The following is a 14,734-nucleotide window of genomic DNA, read 5'->3' on the forward strand; positions in this document are numbered from 1 at the left end:
GATGACAGCACCCAAGTTATCTTTTCACCGACGACCTTGGCAGAAACCATTTTGCGATTCGCCTAATTCGCATTCAAGGTACAAAAGAAAATACCCTCGCCTTATACTTGTTACCAAACATTTTCCTCTATATAGAGCACAAATGGACATTATCGAAGGGATATCGGACACCAGTATACTTATGCGCATATTCCCTCTCGATGAGTGCAATACTAGCTTGTCTGAGAAAAAAATTGTTAACTCTAACAGGGCGGATGACGCCAACATAATAACTTATCTTTCGCATGAATTCCATTCTTTCTTGGAAAGAGTTTCTGAGGAATCCACTGACCTAAATTTATTGCGACTTCGTCCTACTCTGTGAGCATTGCCGTAAAATGCAAAGGCGTTTTCTTAAGCTGAGTAATTAGGTATATTGCAAATAAATAAAAGAAACTGCATGCTAAGTAAGTAAGTAATACGTGCTAAGGAGCGCGTAAAATGGCTTTGCAAGGCTGACAAAAATAACCAGAAACCCTCCATAACCTTGTTAGTCTGCTGTTACGGCATTTAAGGAAAAGCTAATATACTCGAAATGGTACTACTGAAATGTCACCTTTCCTAAATTCTTGAAAAATAGTCCACATAGATTCTGGAAACGTCTACGCACTACTCAAGTGACAACAAGCAACTACCAAAGAGAAAATTAGAACGGTGCCGCCGCGGTGGCTCAGCGGTTATGGTGCTCGGCTGCTGACCCAAAAGACGCGGGTTCGATCCCGGCCGCGGCGGCTAGAATTTCTTTGGAGGAGAAATTCTAGAGGCCCGTGTACTGTGCGATGTCAGTGCACGTTAAAGAACCCCAGGTGGTCTAAATTTCCGGAGCCCTCCACTACGGCGTCCCTCATAGCCTTAGTCGCTTTGGGACGTTAAACCCCATAAACCAAACCAAACCAAAACAGAAAATTAGAACGACGGGTAAATACAGTGATTTCTTTCAGCCAGCCCTTTCGAAAAACAACGGTACACTTTTCCACCGCCTTGTACCTCGGTGCTTGATCCCTTAATAATAGCAGACACCAGAATCTGGAATCTTTTCCACAAATTTCAACTTCTAATCTACTGCATGACTGGAAAAAGGCGAAGATAATACCACTTTAGATGACAGAATAAACGTTGCAAACTTCTAGCCTATATTGCAAACTAGCACTTCATGCGTAATACTAGACCATATTATGCTCAAACATGGAACTGTGTTTCTAGAACGCAAAAACATACTATCCCCTCACGAGCCCGGTTTTCGAGCTGGCCTATCCGGCGTCACTCAACTAACAGATAGTTTATCAGCTTGGTCCTCTTGTTCCTAAATTGACAACATAACACCACATCACAAATAACCATTCTCAAATTAACATAATTTTGCTTCTGTAAAGATTTTAATTGCGGGAGCCACACCAAAGCTAACTGCAAAACTAGAACAGGTCTTAGGGAAGCGAGAAGCTCCTGCCTGGATAAAATATCTTTTAACACACTGCTTCCAATTTGTTATGGTCGACTGTATGCCATCTTATGTCGCCCCTGTCACTACTGGAGTTACACAACACTCCTGTTTTGATCTTTATTAAGAGTACAACCAATAATATAGGGAGCAAAGTTAACTCTTCATGAATGATGGCGACATATAAAAAGAAATAACAGCCAAAGCAACCATCTCGTTCTTTCTGATTCCTTTAACATGCTTGCCGAGTAGTGTTCCAAGCCGCAAACATCTATTCATGTCAATGAATCAGTGGCAATCACAAAAAAACAACCCTCTCACTACACCTAAATTATTAATGCAAGCCTCTTTGGAAGGTTTGTCAACAGATATGGTTAGGAATTATGTGAACGTCAAACCTGAATTAGAAAACACCCATAACTTATAATACTGCACCGCGAAATCTATTTTATCGAAAAAGGCGCTTAAAGCTCGCTCCAATGAATATTGCAAACCTTTGCAAGAGCATTGTAAGATCTGGACTAGAAGACCTTTATGAGACCTATTTTTAAAATACGCTATCAGCATAGCCAAACCTGATGACCCATAAAGAAAAGTAATCATGTTCTCTCACAATAAATTTGTCGTACTAAATCCCCTTCACAGGTATTATCTTGCTCAGACCTTAACACATTATCGACAAGAGCAAAACAAGCTTGGCTAAAATTCTTTTTAGAAATTCTGCATCCTCAGCATCACATTGATATCATGGAAAAAAATTTCATGCTCGTAATATAGAATAACACGACAACATTAGCATGCGCTGAGTATTTTTTTTCTAGTGTCACATTAAGGTACTAAATTTTTCCTCGGGTAATCAGAAAATGGAATGAACTAAACTTGTCACTGAAACAGGCATATTTATTACCCCAGTTGATTTCACTCCAATAGCTCATCGCAAGAAATTTTGAACGCTTCTTACGTTTGTTCGAGATTCTCTTTTATGTAACAACGGCAATATATACAATATAAATTGAATACATTTGTTATTATTGCAACATTTCCCGTTCTGCTTTTGTCTATGGTGTTCTCGTGCTGTTCATTTTCTTCTGCTTCGTTTTCTATCGCATTTTGTGAACTTTACTATTTGTATTGTTTTTATTGCATCATGTTGCTTTTTGTACTACATGCGAAGAATAAACAGTTGTTTTTGCCTGTCCGGCACGCTTTGGGGTGAGATCGAGAGTATGGGAAAATAAAATAAACAGATAATAGCTCTCCATGCCTCTACGATGTGAGGACGCCCTCGTCCCCGGTTCGCTTTCCCCCCTCAACTCGTTCCTTGTGGTTAGCTCCCCCGCAACGCGCTCTCCTTAGTTGTGTTACTTTAACTAACAGTGGAGGGCGCTCGTGTCGCAGCGACACCAGCGCCACGGATGGCGTTTTGCTGCGCGCGCGCGGGGGAGAGACGGTCCTCTTCTGCTCGGCATCGGGAAAGCACGCGGACGTGTCGAGCGCCGCTCCGCTCTTCGTCGACGGGCGCCTCGTGGCCGGAATATGCTCCCGTCACCCCGTCCCGTCCGGCCTCGGAGCTTCCCCTTTGCCCTAGGGTGGGCGAACGTTTGCTCGTAACTGGGCTGGTGAGTCGGACATCCTAGATTCCTCAGTGTATTTTGTTGCTAGCTGGCGTTATTGTTGTTATAGCAATAAATGCCTTGTTTGTGTCAGCCAGTGTGTCGTTCCTTTGTTCCCGCAGAGCAAGGCCCGCCGTGGTCGGCAAGTGCTCGGTAGCGCTCGCGACCACGGGGTGTGGTCCGCGCGGTTTTGAACTGTCAACCGCAGTTAAGCGGGGAGAACGGATTAATCTCCCCAATTTAAAACCCCACAACACCAACGCCCTGCAATTAATTTTAGACTGCTTCTGTTGCTCCTCAATGTAACTTTGTTATCCTTGGAGGCAACTCAGACCTGGTGCTACTTCTCTTTGCTTCTCCAGTGTACAAGAGCTCATTCTGCATTCATTTCCACTCTACCTTTTGCACGTTCACCGGCCAAGCTGAAGGAACTGGCGCGTTCGACGAGGGATGAAGAGGCGCGAGTGAAAGCCTCGTCTCATGAGCCTCGTCAGCTGTATGGAGTGGCTAAAGGACGGGTCAAGTTTCCGACAGGAGCGGTGATACATATAGGCGGGGAAGAGTGCTTAAACCAGCGGCTCTGCCATGAGATCTCTGACACCGGACAAACCAAAAAACAGATCAGAAGGGTTTCGTCAATAGCGCAATGGGATAGAGAAGCTGGTCCGAAAGGTTTCCTCTACAAAACGAACGCGGAGTAAATTCGAAGGTGCATATTGTCCATGCAGAGTCGTGTAGGCAGAAAGGGTCGGGGTTGCAAAGGGTCGTGGCAACTGAGGCTTCAATAACTGTCTTCATTTAGGACGGCAGAGATGGCTACACCAATCAGAGGCGCGTGCATGTATCGAATGCATTGGTACAACTGCCACAGTGGGGAAAGAGGATTTGTCGTACCACGTTACGGTCATCATGACTGGCCCGGAAGAATCAGCCAAAGTTTCAATTAGACTGGAAGAGCAAAACTTGGTGTGCTTCGGACTTTTTCAGGAGATGGATAAGCCTGGCTTTTGTGCAGTCCTCCTTCATTTCGTCCAAGCAGATGGTAGGGAAACTAAGAGTTGAAAATGAACGCCGGCAAGTTTGCTTACGCGATAGATTTTTGACGTGTATCTCCTGATGATGGCCGGTGATGCTTTCGACTGAGCTTCGGAGAGCCTGTCACCTGTGCTACATCTCCAGGTCACTTTTGTTTCTGTTTCGGACAGCAAAAAAAAAATAGAATGTGGCCGGTGTCAAACATCTGCGGGCATTTTTATCATTTAAGCAACTTAACTATTCAGAAAGAGTATCAGAAAGAAGAGGGGTGCCAATCGATAGCTATCTGCACCTTTTCTAGTTCATTTTGCAACACTAGCGCATTTATAGCGGACACACCGTCGAAAGCAGTTACAGATGGACCGCTTACTCGGCTGCCTGCCAAGGCTGGGCGCAAGCGAATATGTCGCCATTAAGCTTTTTGTTGTAGTCTATAGTCGCAGCCAGCCTAGTACAGTATCCAAGCTCATACTTGCAAAAATTCCCGCATGCCCATGGCGGCAAGAAACATTCGAAACTCTCAACTGGAAGGCTCCATAGGAACCAGTCTTGAATAAAAATTAAAGGCTGGCCCAGGGGAGGACAAGCAGGTCTACATCACCGCCGTGAACCTTTTTATATAGGGTGTTTCACGTCACTTCAATCAAAGATTGAAAAAAGCGGTGCATCCCAGCTTGGTAAGGCCAACCACATATTGTTTCTTGCCGTGGGGCCCTTCTCGCAATGCATTTGATGTTACGCCGAATTGCTTAATTAGCTAAGGATGCGTGGTGCTTTTTTCTAGTACTTAAAGAAAGCCCGAAAAATATAAAAGAAAGAAAAACGTAGTTGAACTTTCACGCTATTGTTGCGCTGCCAAACACGTTTTCAATGAACAATGCGTGTTCGCTCCCTGTCTCGAAGCGAGCAGCCGACGCCACTCTCAGAGCACTTTCTGCCGGAACATGGAAAGCGCGCGCCGTTATCAGCGATAATTGATGGTCGCGCAGCCGACAGCTAATTCAGACAGAGCTTTCACTGTGCTATCGCAGAGACAAAACAAAAAAGGAAGGAAAAGCAGTGAACTAGCATATTGAGGGTAGCCTCTGTTTTCTTTATATGTATCAATGCGCACACCGTCTAACTGAGTGGTGGCCACTCACTTGGGCACGGTCAGTGAGCATGTTTCGCTATTAAATTCGTTGTTTAGATTGCTCCAGTATGGTGCCGCATGAGCGCAGTCACGTGACAGTTTCCATACTTTGCACATTTTCTTTAAACGCCGGAAAGAAGGTCTGGCAGAGGAGGTACACTGATATAAAATTTTGGATCGCTTCTTTCTTAACCCCTTTTAGAACGTAACGAAACGCACTTGGCCCTAAAATGAATATAAAAATTTTTCATAATGCATTTTAGTTCATTATCTAATGAAGGCGAATATAACAATACCATGAGGAGCGCGACATGACAGCAAACAATGTGTCGTTGATTTCACCCAGCTGTGGTTTCCGGCTTTTTGCGGTTTCCCCTGTATAAAATTATCAGGCCTTTTTCGTGGTTTCTTCAGTAGCTTTGCTTTCCCCTGTATGTATTTAACTGGGCTATAGTGTAGGCAGATTAAGAGACGTGTCGATCAATGCTAGGAAATATGCCAGGGCACTCATTCTAGGAAGAATAGGGCAAATCAACAGCTACTGTGATGTCAGACGTGGACTTGGGCATTAATGAAGATGACTCACCAGATTTGCTGCTATAAACTCTCCGGCTTAATGGCATTCAGCGCTTCGGACGGTCGCGGTGCGAAAGCATGTTACTGATGTGGCAGTTTACCACAGTATCCCGAGGGATTCGTGAGGCACCCTGCACTTTCATAAGATCCCCTGGCCGTTGCAGTGCCCCAAATGTCAAAAGTTGGAGGACATGCGCACTTGTACAACAAAGACAAACTTTATGCCCGGTGCCAGAAGCTACGGTGAGCTTGCGTGTACCGTTCAAATTCCAGAAACTGCCAGGTGACCTGTATTTTATCAGGTAACCTCGAAAGGCTCCATGGTTGTAGGCTAAAATTGCCGATAATAGAAAACAGGGTGAGAGATCACTCCATTCACAGATAGGTAGCAAATGTGAATCACCATGGCTGAAGGTGTTCAGTAGTCGGCGCAGGGAATAAGCCTCGGTAAATAGAAAGATGACACTCCCCGTAGGAGTTCATTACGGAGCGGATAAGTCGTCATTAGCCCCACCTTCACCAAGTGTCATTTTGCCTTACACTTTGCTGGACTGTGCGTGATGGCCACCTCTGCTATCGTGTACTCTTTGCGTTCAAGCTCCGCTGCTTGTGCGTCAACCAAAAATTGTTAAAATGGTATGCTTTGAAGGAATTATTCGCCTTAATGTCGCAACACTGCTTACTTGTGCATTTAAAGACTACTAGTCGGCTTAGCGCGTGGTATAAATTTACATATGCTGTTCACGGAAACGCACGCAGAGCATCCGATGCCAATGGACTCGGCAGACTAGGACGTCCTGTACATTTTGTTTACTCCGTGTTAATAGTTTGATATGAGTAAGCCAACTGTTTTCCTAATCTCATGAAAGGCACGCCTACGCTCTGCGTAGTCCTTTACGTGTTTCGTTAACTTTCATGCACATGCGCTTAGAAGAATAACAGTAGTATGAAAAACGTAGGAAAAACTTAACTAATATGAGCAAATTTTTTTAACATATTCATTCGGTGTGAGAATTTGCGTGGGCCCGAAAAAAAACACACGCGTTGCTGCGGCAGGTGCCCACGGCTCGCTACCGGTCTCAGGAGTAAGTATTGTTGCTATGTTTTAAACGCCGGCTAGGAATGCCGTTTAAAAACTTCTTGCATGTGTCAGGGAACGCATTTGTGGGTTTGGCACTCGTGTAGACATAAGTAATACTACACTCTCTTGTATACGAAATAGGGCAGGCAAGTCCAGAGCTTGTTCACGCAACCACATACTGCTTTATACCACAGAGAGCAAGAAAGTATTCGGCTCTTTTGCGTATGTACTGCAGCCACATACGAGGATTGTACATGCGTACTGCAAATTTTAGGTGGTACTGGGCGGCGCCACAATGGACCTTTTGTTACGTGAAGAAACCAGTGAATTACCGACTGCACTTCGAAGTCTTTGAAGCGCACAGAAGTAAAACAGGCGAGTCTATTCGTTCTGATGCTGGTCGCCATTAGTAAATGTGTCAAAGGCACCATGCTTGCTCGTGAACGCTTTTGACCTTACGACCAGTTCTTTCCAATAAAGAGTCAACAGCAAATATAACCTTTGCTCGCTGTGTCTGCTCGCGATATGTATACAATGCATTACATCTGAAATTCAAATATGGAAGCACTCCCGCCAGTGCGTGAGGCAACTGTCTGCTGGGTACGTACGGTAATATCTCGTCCTTAACCGAAGGCCGATTAATACAGCAGCTGGAAGTAACACCAGCAGGGCAGCAGAGAGCGCACATGCCAGCGTCACTAATGGTGGACAGCAGCCTGTTTGTTCTTGTCTGGTGCCGCCGCCTTCCTCCGGCGGTTGTTCTTCCTTTTGCGTGGCGTCGGGAACCACGGGATGAGCTTGAGTGCGTCTCTCTTGGGCTGAAACAAGATGCAAGGAGAGGCATAAGAAAGCGGTATAGCTTTCTCCGAAATGTGTATCGCAGCACTGAGCGCACCGTTAACGTATACGATGAAGGAGGTGCATCAAGAACTTCCGATACAGTCGTTGCTAACTTGAGAGAAAGAAAGGAAAGATATGGCGACTTGCATAGCTTTTCGCGACATTTTATGATCAGCGGTGCCTTGCGACGCCACAAAGAGAGAAACTCCTCAAGCTTGGTACGGCTCTCACAGTACACAGAAGTCAATATGTAATATAACCGATGCTGAACTTTTTGTGCGAGATATGTACTCCACCATGTCAGGAATCAGCCATTTTATACATTCTACACTGATGAAGCTTCGCATACCTATAATTAGAACAAGAATTCTTCCTTAATACGGAAACACATAAAACTACAGCTGCGGAACTTGAAACCTAAAAATCCTGAGCAACACTCAGCTGTCTCAAGCTGACGTATAAAGGCCCCGCTACATTTGCATGAATCAACATCGTAGACAGTGTGGCACCAGAAATAGTTACCGTGTTACTCAGGGGTGTTATGTCAAAGGCATAGTCTCTGTTCTTTCATGCTTAGTATCAGCCTGCCAACTAATAAAGTCGAAGACTGAGCGTATTAACTGTTTTGATCACTTCAAGTGACATGTTTAGAGATGATCGTTAATGGTCTAACGCAAAATATTGCTATGAACTACTTTTTCACGCCTCTGAAGTAATGTTGTTCAAATATCACATTTCGAGCAGAGCCAGTTCGCAGGCGCAAAGTACATAATCATCCGTGCTCCATGAGTACACACATCTGCGAACACTCAACAACCAATCCCTCAACGTGTGGACAGTGATTTCTAGAGCCCTTATTGTTTTCGTGAAACTTCACAAGTAGATCAGCCCAGAGTGTGTGTTATTTCCAAACTAGTTGGAGTTCGATTCTTTGATTCAGGAAACTATTCCTCTCAGCCTCACAAAATATGTGCAAGAGCGCACATATGTGCTATATAGTCGTCACACAACGCCCACGACAATTTACACGGTGCAAGCAAAAAAAGGTCTCACTGTGGACGCGTCGGTCATCTCTAGGTTGTACGCAACCAAAGGAGAAGAACTGCAGTACAAGGAATGCAAGAACACGCACCATCCTCGGAAGAATATGCATCTAAAAACAAAGTCTACTTGATCCAAAAGCAAGGCCCATCGGGCATGCTTGTCCAACTGCAAGTAGATTAAGCTACCATCACCTTCCTAGTGGATTCCGGCTCAGCTGTCTCCACAATAGATCAACAGCCCTTCTAAAGACATTTCTCAAGCATCAAGCTGCTGGAAGTACCACGAGCCACGCTACTGGATTACTCCCAGCGATGCGACAAGGTGTTGGTTGAAAGTCCGAACAGCTGTTCATTCAGTGACAGAAAAGTTACGTCACTTACCACTTGCCAGCCGACCCAAGATCTCTTAAGAACTTCAGCGCTTGGAGAGGAACGTCATCATCGAGAAACTTAATGCATGGTATTGGGTTTTAACCATTGCCGTGATCCAGAAACTCATCTGAACTGCCCTTCTGTGTGTCGATTAGAGAGGTTAACAAGGCCATAGCCCCAGATACTTTTCCACTTCCATGCACGGGGGAACTCGCAAACATTTTACAGGCTACCACTCCGACTGCTCCAGCCACGTCACATCCTGAGCCTCCCGTGCCTTACCAACCATAGTGGAGACTTCTGAAGCACCCATTCGCTCCTCAGTGTCTACCAGGTGGCGTCTACATCACCCGCATTCGCCTCCGCATCTAGTACACGACTGTAAGTGGCGCCTTTTCGACCGCTCTGTAGTGCTGTGAGTGATCCTATCCTAGGCGAGGCCAGCATGCTTCCTTTCACTGATGTTCAGTATTCTGTGTCACCCAGTGTAAATGGGTCAGTGCACTTATCTTCAGAACTGGAGAGCTCCTTACCGAAGCCCTTACAGTCCTTGCCGACGGCGTCCCATAGACGTCAATCGCCCCCAGAAGAAAAAAGTTAAGACTGCGCTAATAGGACAGGACAGATGAAAAAAAATAAAATCATGCATTCATAAAATAGAGGGAAGCTTTAACCAGCAAGGTCAAGTTTCCGCGCAGCTGTTTATCCGCCCCATCTCATCATCGCCGCGTGTGAAAGCCTATTAAAGAAGCTTAAAGGCCATAAAAAGAAGAATGAAAAGGACAAGAGAAAGCCGCTGCAGGTGATGCTTTACATACACCGTGCTTCCCACAACATCAAAAAAGTGGCGAACCGATATGTTGTTGGGATGGTTTTTTCGGCACCAATTAAGCTGAGTAGTGTCTGCCCTTTGATGTCGACAGAAACGAAAACCAGGCCGCAGTGCTATAAGAATCCCGAAAAGAAATTCACACAATTCGATTCAGGCATTATGTATAAAATTCCCCTCACATGCGGTAGAGTACATTGGGCAGACTGGCAGATGTTTTAATCAACAGGCACGTGAAAACAACGTGGCAGTAAAGAACAATATGGGAGGTCATCTGGCGCATCATTGTAAGAACTGTGAAGGGAAGGGTAAGGGCAAAAAAAAAGAGCCATGCACCCCAGTACTGCGCAACACTACTGTTTTGTTTAAATCGTTCGTTCATGTCCCTTCATGTCATGGCAAGACGGAAACGGAGGTCGTCGAGACCTTTCACATCATAAAAAATGGTGGAGATTGCGTCGGCACTCAGCCTATTTCGCTTTCACTGAGTGAAATCGCGTTTTCAGAAGGCCATCATTAATTGTATAATTGTATCTCTTCTGCGTGCCTATCTTGTTCGTAGGCTGTACTTCAGGGCCGGAGTTGTATCTAGTTGTATGCTCACCTTTACATTAATTCTTCGTCGTTTCCCTTCATGTCATGGTTGCTTTTAAATACCTTTTATCAGGTCTTGTGCGAATGGCAGTGATGTTCATGCGCATAGGTTCATCGCTTATAGAGCGTGTGCTTTTTAGTCTTGAATAAATGGAAGTCTGCGCTTGTGTTGTCGTTTTCGTTCCTCTTTCACCTGTCCTTTCACATTCGCGCAGTCCTACCTTTATCTGGAATGAATCAACTAGCCCGCAAGAACATTCTACTACCTGTCCAGAAAGCAAGCACAAGCGGAACCGTCGGCCACTGAACTGGCTCAAGGACTACATTTACGAAGTAGTTCTGCCGTCTTTTTTCTCCCTTCAAAGTGCTATATGAACATCTATGTCCTAATTAAATTTTCTTCTTCACACAACATGAGTGCTAATACACTTTAAGGAAGTGTTTATTTTAACCTTCTGCGTATGTTGTAGCAGTACTGTTTCTATGAGTAAAGTGAACTTTTTCCGTTGTTCTAAGCCTCAACAGTTTGTTTTGGCTTTCCAGGACCAGATGTTTTCTGTCATGTTTATTCCTAACTGTGGATGAGATGTCAGTTCAGGTGAGTCTTGTGCAGTGGGCCATTCCACGTTGGGGTTCTGTGATTGCTTCTGGCGAAAATGAACTTCTGTTATTTTATTACGTGGTTTCATCGAGCTTCGACATGTGACTGCCGCCTCTGGGGTCGCCCAGCAAAAGAGCTTCTCGACACGCCTTCTGGGTCAGTCGTTTACAGCCACTACTGTACCAAGGGACTATTCCTCATTCTTACAATTTTCTTCATACAGCTGTGATCGGCGTCATCGCCCACTGCTGCGGATTAGAGTGTATGTGTTATCACCTTTTCTTTGTACCCTTGTTTCTTTCCTTTTAAACAGCAGAAATTTACAGCGTGCAACAAGTCGATTTCACTCAGTGACCATTTTAATACCGCAAGGAATACTTCGACTGTATGTGTCGTATCGACAAATCTTTCTTTTGCTCTGGAACAATGCTTCCACAAACGCTTCTTCTATCCATGTCCTTGAGCCCATACTTCGCAAGTTTTAAGTTGTAGTCTATGTTCAAGTGTATCCTAAAGGACTCTCCCTAATGAGGACCACTGAATATGAGTGACCAGGCTTTTACCTTACAGAGGGTATATATATACAGTCGAGCCCACTTATAACAGCCGCAGATATAACGAACGCTCGCTTAGTACGAACGAGGGTGGTGCTACCGTCAAAATATATATTGGGGCAATGGCACAGTGCCTCACATAGAACGAACTGTTGTGGCCTCAACACTCGGTTAGAGCGAACCCGAAGCTGTCGGGCCCCCGTAGTTGACCGAGCCGGCGGTGTTTGGCGCGGTTTCGCTCGACTGCGAACCCGCGGCAGGCGAATTTCGCGCACTGTGTGTTCCCCTGACACGCCGCGAACACAGAGCGCACAAAGCGTCCCCCGGCGCTCCTTTGCGGGTAAAATAAAGTAAAAAAAAGAAAAAGCGCGCGTTGAAAAATGAAAACGAAAAAGTGCGCGCGCTGTGACGAAATATATATATATATATATATATATATATATATATATATTGTATTCAGTAGGGGTTCCAATGGCCCAGTTTACTAGTTTAGGTACAGTATTACGACGAACGCGACTGCTCTTTTAACGTTTATTTTGCCAACAGTTTCCGGAATATATATATATATATATATATATGTATATATATATCACAGAAAGATAAACGTACTTAGTTGCTAGAGGTAAAATGCCTAATTGAGAAACGCTTCATTTAGGTAAACATTTATTGGTAGTCGACGTTTCGGACAGAGCCTGTCTTTTTTCAAGACTGAATTTATATGGTTCTTGCTTCTCTTCTTAAGGGGTCTTCATCATGCAACTTCAGTCTTGAAAAAGGATAGGCTTTGTCCTAAACGTCGACTCCCAATAAATGTTTACCTAAATGAAGAGTTTCTCTCTCTCTCTCTCTCTCTCTATATATATATATATATATATATATATATATATGACAGAAGCCAACAGCCACAGAAACCAAGGGGCACAGGGGATTTTTTTTTAATTTATTTAATTTGAGGTGTTGATCAATTTAGAATATTAGAACTTTTAATATTTAGAATTTAGAACGAGCACCTCATTCCCCTTCTATATATATATATATATATATATATATATATATATATATATATATATATATACATTCCTAATAGCCTGATGCGCTTTAGGATATTAAAGCGACTCAGGCTATTGGGACGTCTTAGTGTCTTAGTGAAGGGCTCCGAAAATTTCTGCCATCTGGGGTTCTTTAACGTGCACTGACGTCGCACAGTACACGGGACTCTAGAATTTTGCCTCCATCAAAATACGACCTCAACGGCAGGGATCGACATCGCGTCTTTCGGGTCGGCAGCCGAGCGCAATAACAACTGAGCCACCGCGACGGCGGTATATATATATATATATATATATATATATATATATATATATATTCAGTAGGGGTTCCAGCGGGTCAGGGTACTAGTTTTAGTACAGCATTACGACAAACGCGTTTGCTTTTTCAAGGTTTATTTTGGCAACAGTTACGGGAAAGGCATTACCTTAGTCCGGGCAGGCTTACAATGAATCGGTTTTATCAATATAAGGACACAGCATGAGATTTCCTGCGTTGGCTCTCTAAATGAGCCAACGTAGGAAATTGCACCTCTCATAGGTCTTGAACAGTTTTATAAATCGGAATACGTCAGACTTTGTTCTTGAGGACATCAGCCATACTCTAAAATGGCTAGGGATCTCCCAGTTTATATTATGAGCACTTCCTTTGTCCAACCTCTTGCCAGCATCCACGTTCTATCCTTAATAGACACCTATAGTCTATCATCTAGTCCACTGGGACCAAGCGGCAGCTGCGCGGGCCGCAGACCTTTCGCGGTTTTCGCACACATGTTATTATTTTTTGTTTTTTGTATAATTTCTTGTATTCTATTTTATCTCTTCCGCGCCTTTTTCATTTTTCTACATATCCTTTGCAATTTGTTATTTACTTAAAACAACATCGACTTAACTCGACAATCTCAGAATGATTTAACCTGCGCGTGCATACATGTCTCGAAACCACATGCACTGCGCCAAGCTTTATCAAGTTACTGCGACCATGTCATAATTGTTTGGCGCCACATTTCATCAATAGTTTTCTTCTTTTCTTCTTTTTTGTGTGTGTATGGTAATATTTTTTTCTGTTATAGATTTTCTTTCAATATTTTTTGTGTTAATTTTTCTGCTCTTTCTCCCTTTTGTTTTGTTCTCCCAAATTCATTTTTGCTTTCTCATTACGCGCTCGGGCTTAGCTCAGTATTTGCCACGACGGATGCCGCTTTTTCACGGGAAGCAAACTGGCAGACACGGGTTGAAACAGCGTAGTATATTTATTGGAACAAGGGCGCCAGGATGTCTAGTAGAAAAGCCCTACAGGAGAGCAAAACGAAGTAATCAAGCAAAAAACACGCAGATGGCACGGTCGCAAGTTGCCGTTGGGGCGGTTAACAAGTGAGTATTGATCGTCTCTTGAACGCGTCTCATGCGAGCGTCTCACGATACTTGATACAAGCCGCCCGCCCGGACCCGGCGGCGTCCTTTGGGGATGTGTGTGTGTGTGTGGGGGGGGGGGGGGGGTGGCCTCCGTGTGCACCGAGAGCCGTGCTTAACGCTCTTTTCCCTTTTCTATCGCTGTTCAAAGTAGTTCTTTACCATTTCCACCTCCCCATTTGTTTTTCTGGTTGTTTTGTTCAGCCGCACCCCTGTGAGAGCCGTCATGCTGTCTATTAGACGGTCCCTTGCCCTCATTCTCAAGTTTGCTTCGAGTGCCGACGCTTTGTCCCGCTCTCCACTGCCGCCTGTCGATGTCTTCCACTCACAAGTCAGTTGGACTTCGCTATCGTTTCCAAAAGATACCATGGGCAGTGAGCAACAAAAGGACCCCTAGATATCTACTCTTGTACGTTTTCTCTCCAATCCCTCAGCAGCACCCGTGCCACGCGCCCTACGCCGCCAGGCTGCTCACTTCGCCATTCGTGATGGTCTCCTGTACTGCCGCAACTACGTCTCTACCGGCCG

At 44.6% G+C, this 14,734-nt stretch overlaps 1 protein-coding gene across 1 annotated transcript in view; it reads right to left on the reverse strand.

Moving 5' to 3' along the window:
- LOC149351446 (nephrin-like) overlaps positions 1-14,734 on the reverse strand; it is a 389,383-nt gene that overhangs the window by 10,671 nt on the left and 363,978 nt on the right. The window contains exon 11 of the mRNA XM_089577024.1: positions 7,523-7,732. Within this exon, the coding sequence (XP_089433150.1) occupies positions 7,523-7,732 (210 nt within the window). The remainder of the gene's footprint in view (positions 1-7,522; positions 7,733-14,734) is intronic.

The sequence above is a fragment of the Amblyomma mixtum genome, chromosome 3 (assembly GCF_055824585.1).
Source record: "Amblyomma mixtum isolate Tamu chromosome 3, ASM5582458v1, whole genome shotgun sequence".
NCBI lineage: Eukaryota > Metazoa > Arthropoda > Arachnida > Ixodida > Ixodidae > Amblyomma > Amblyomma mixtum.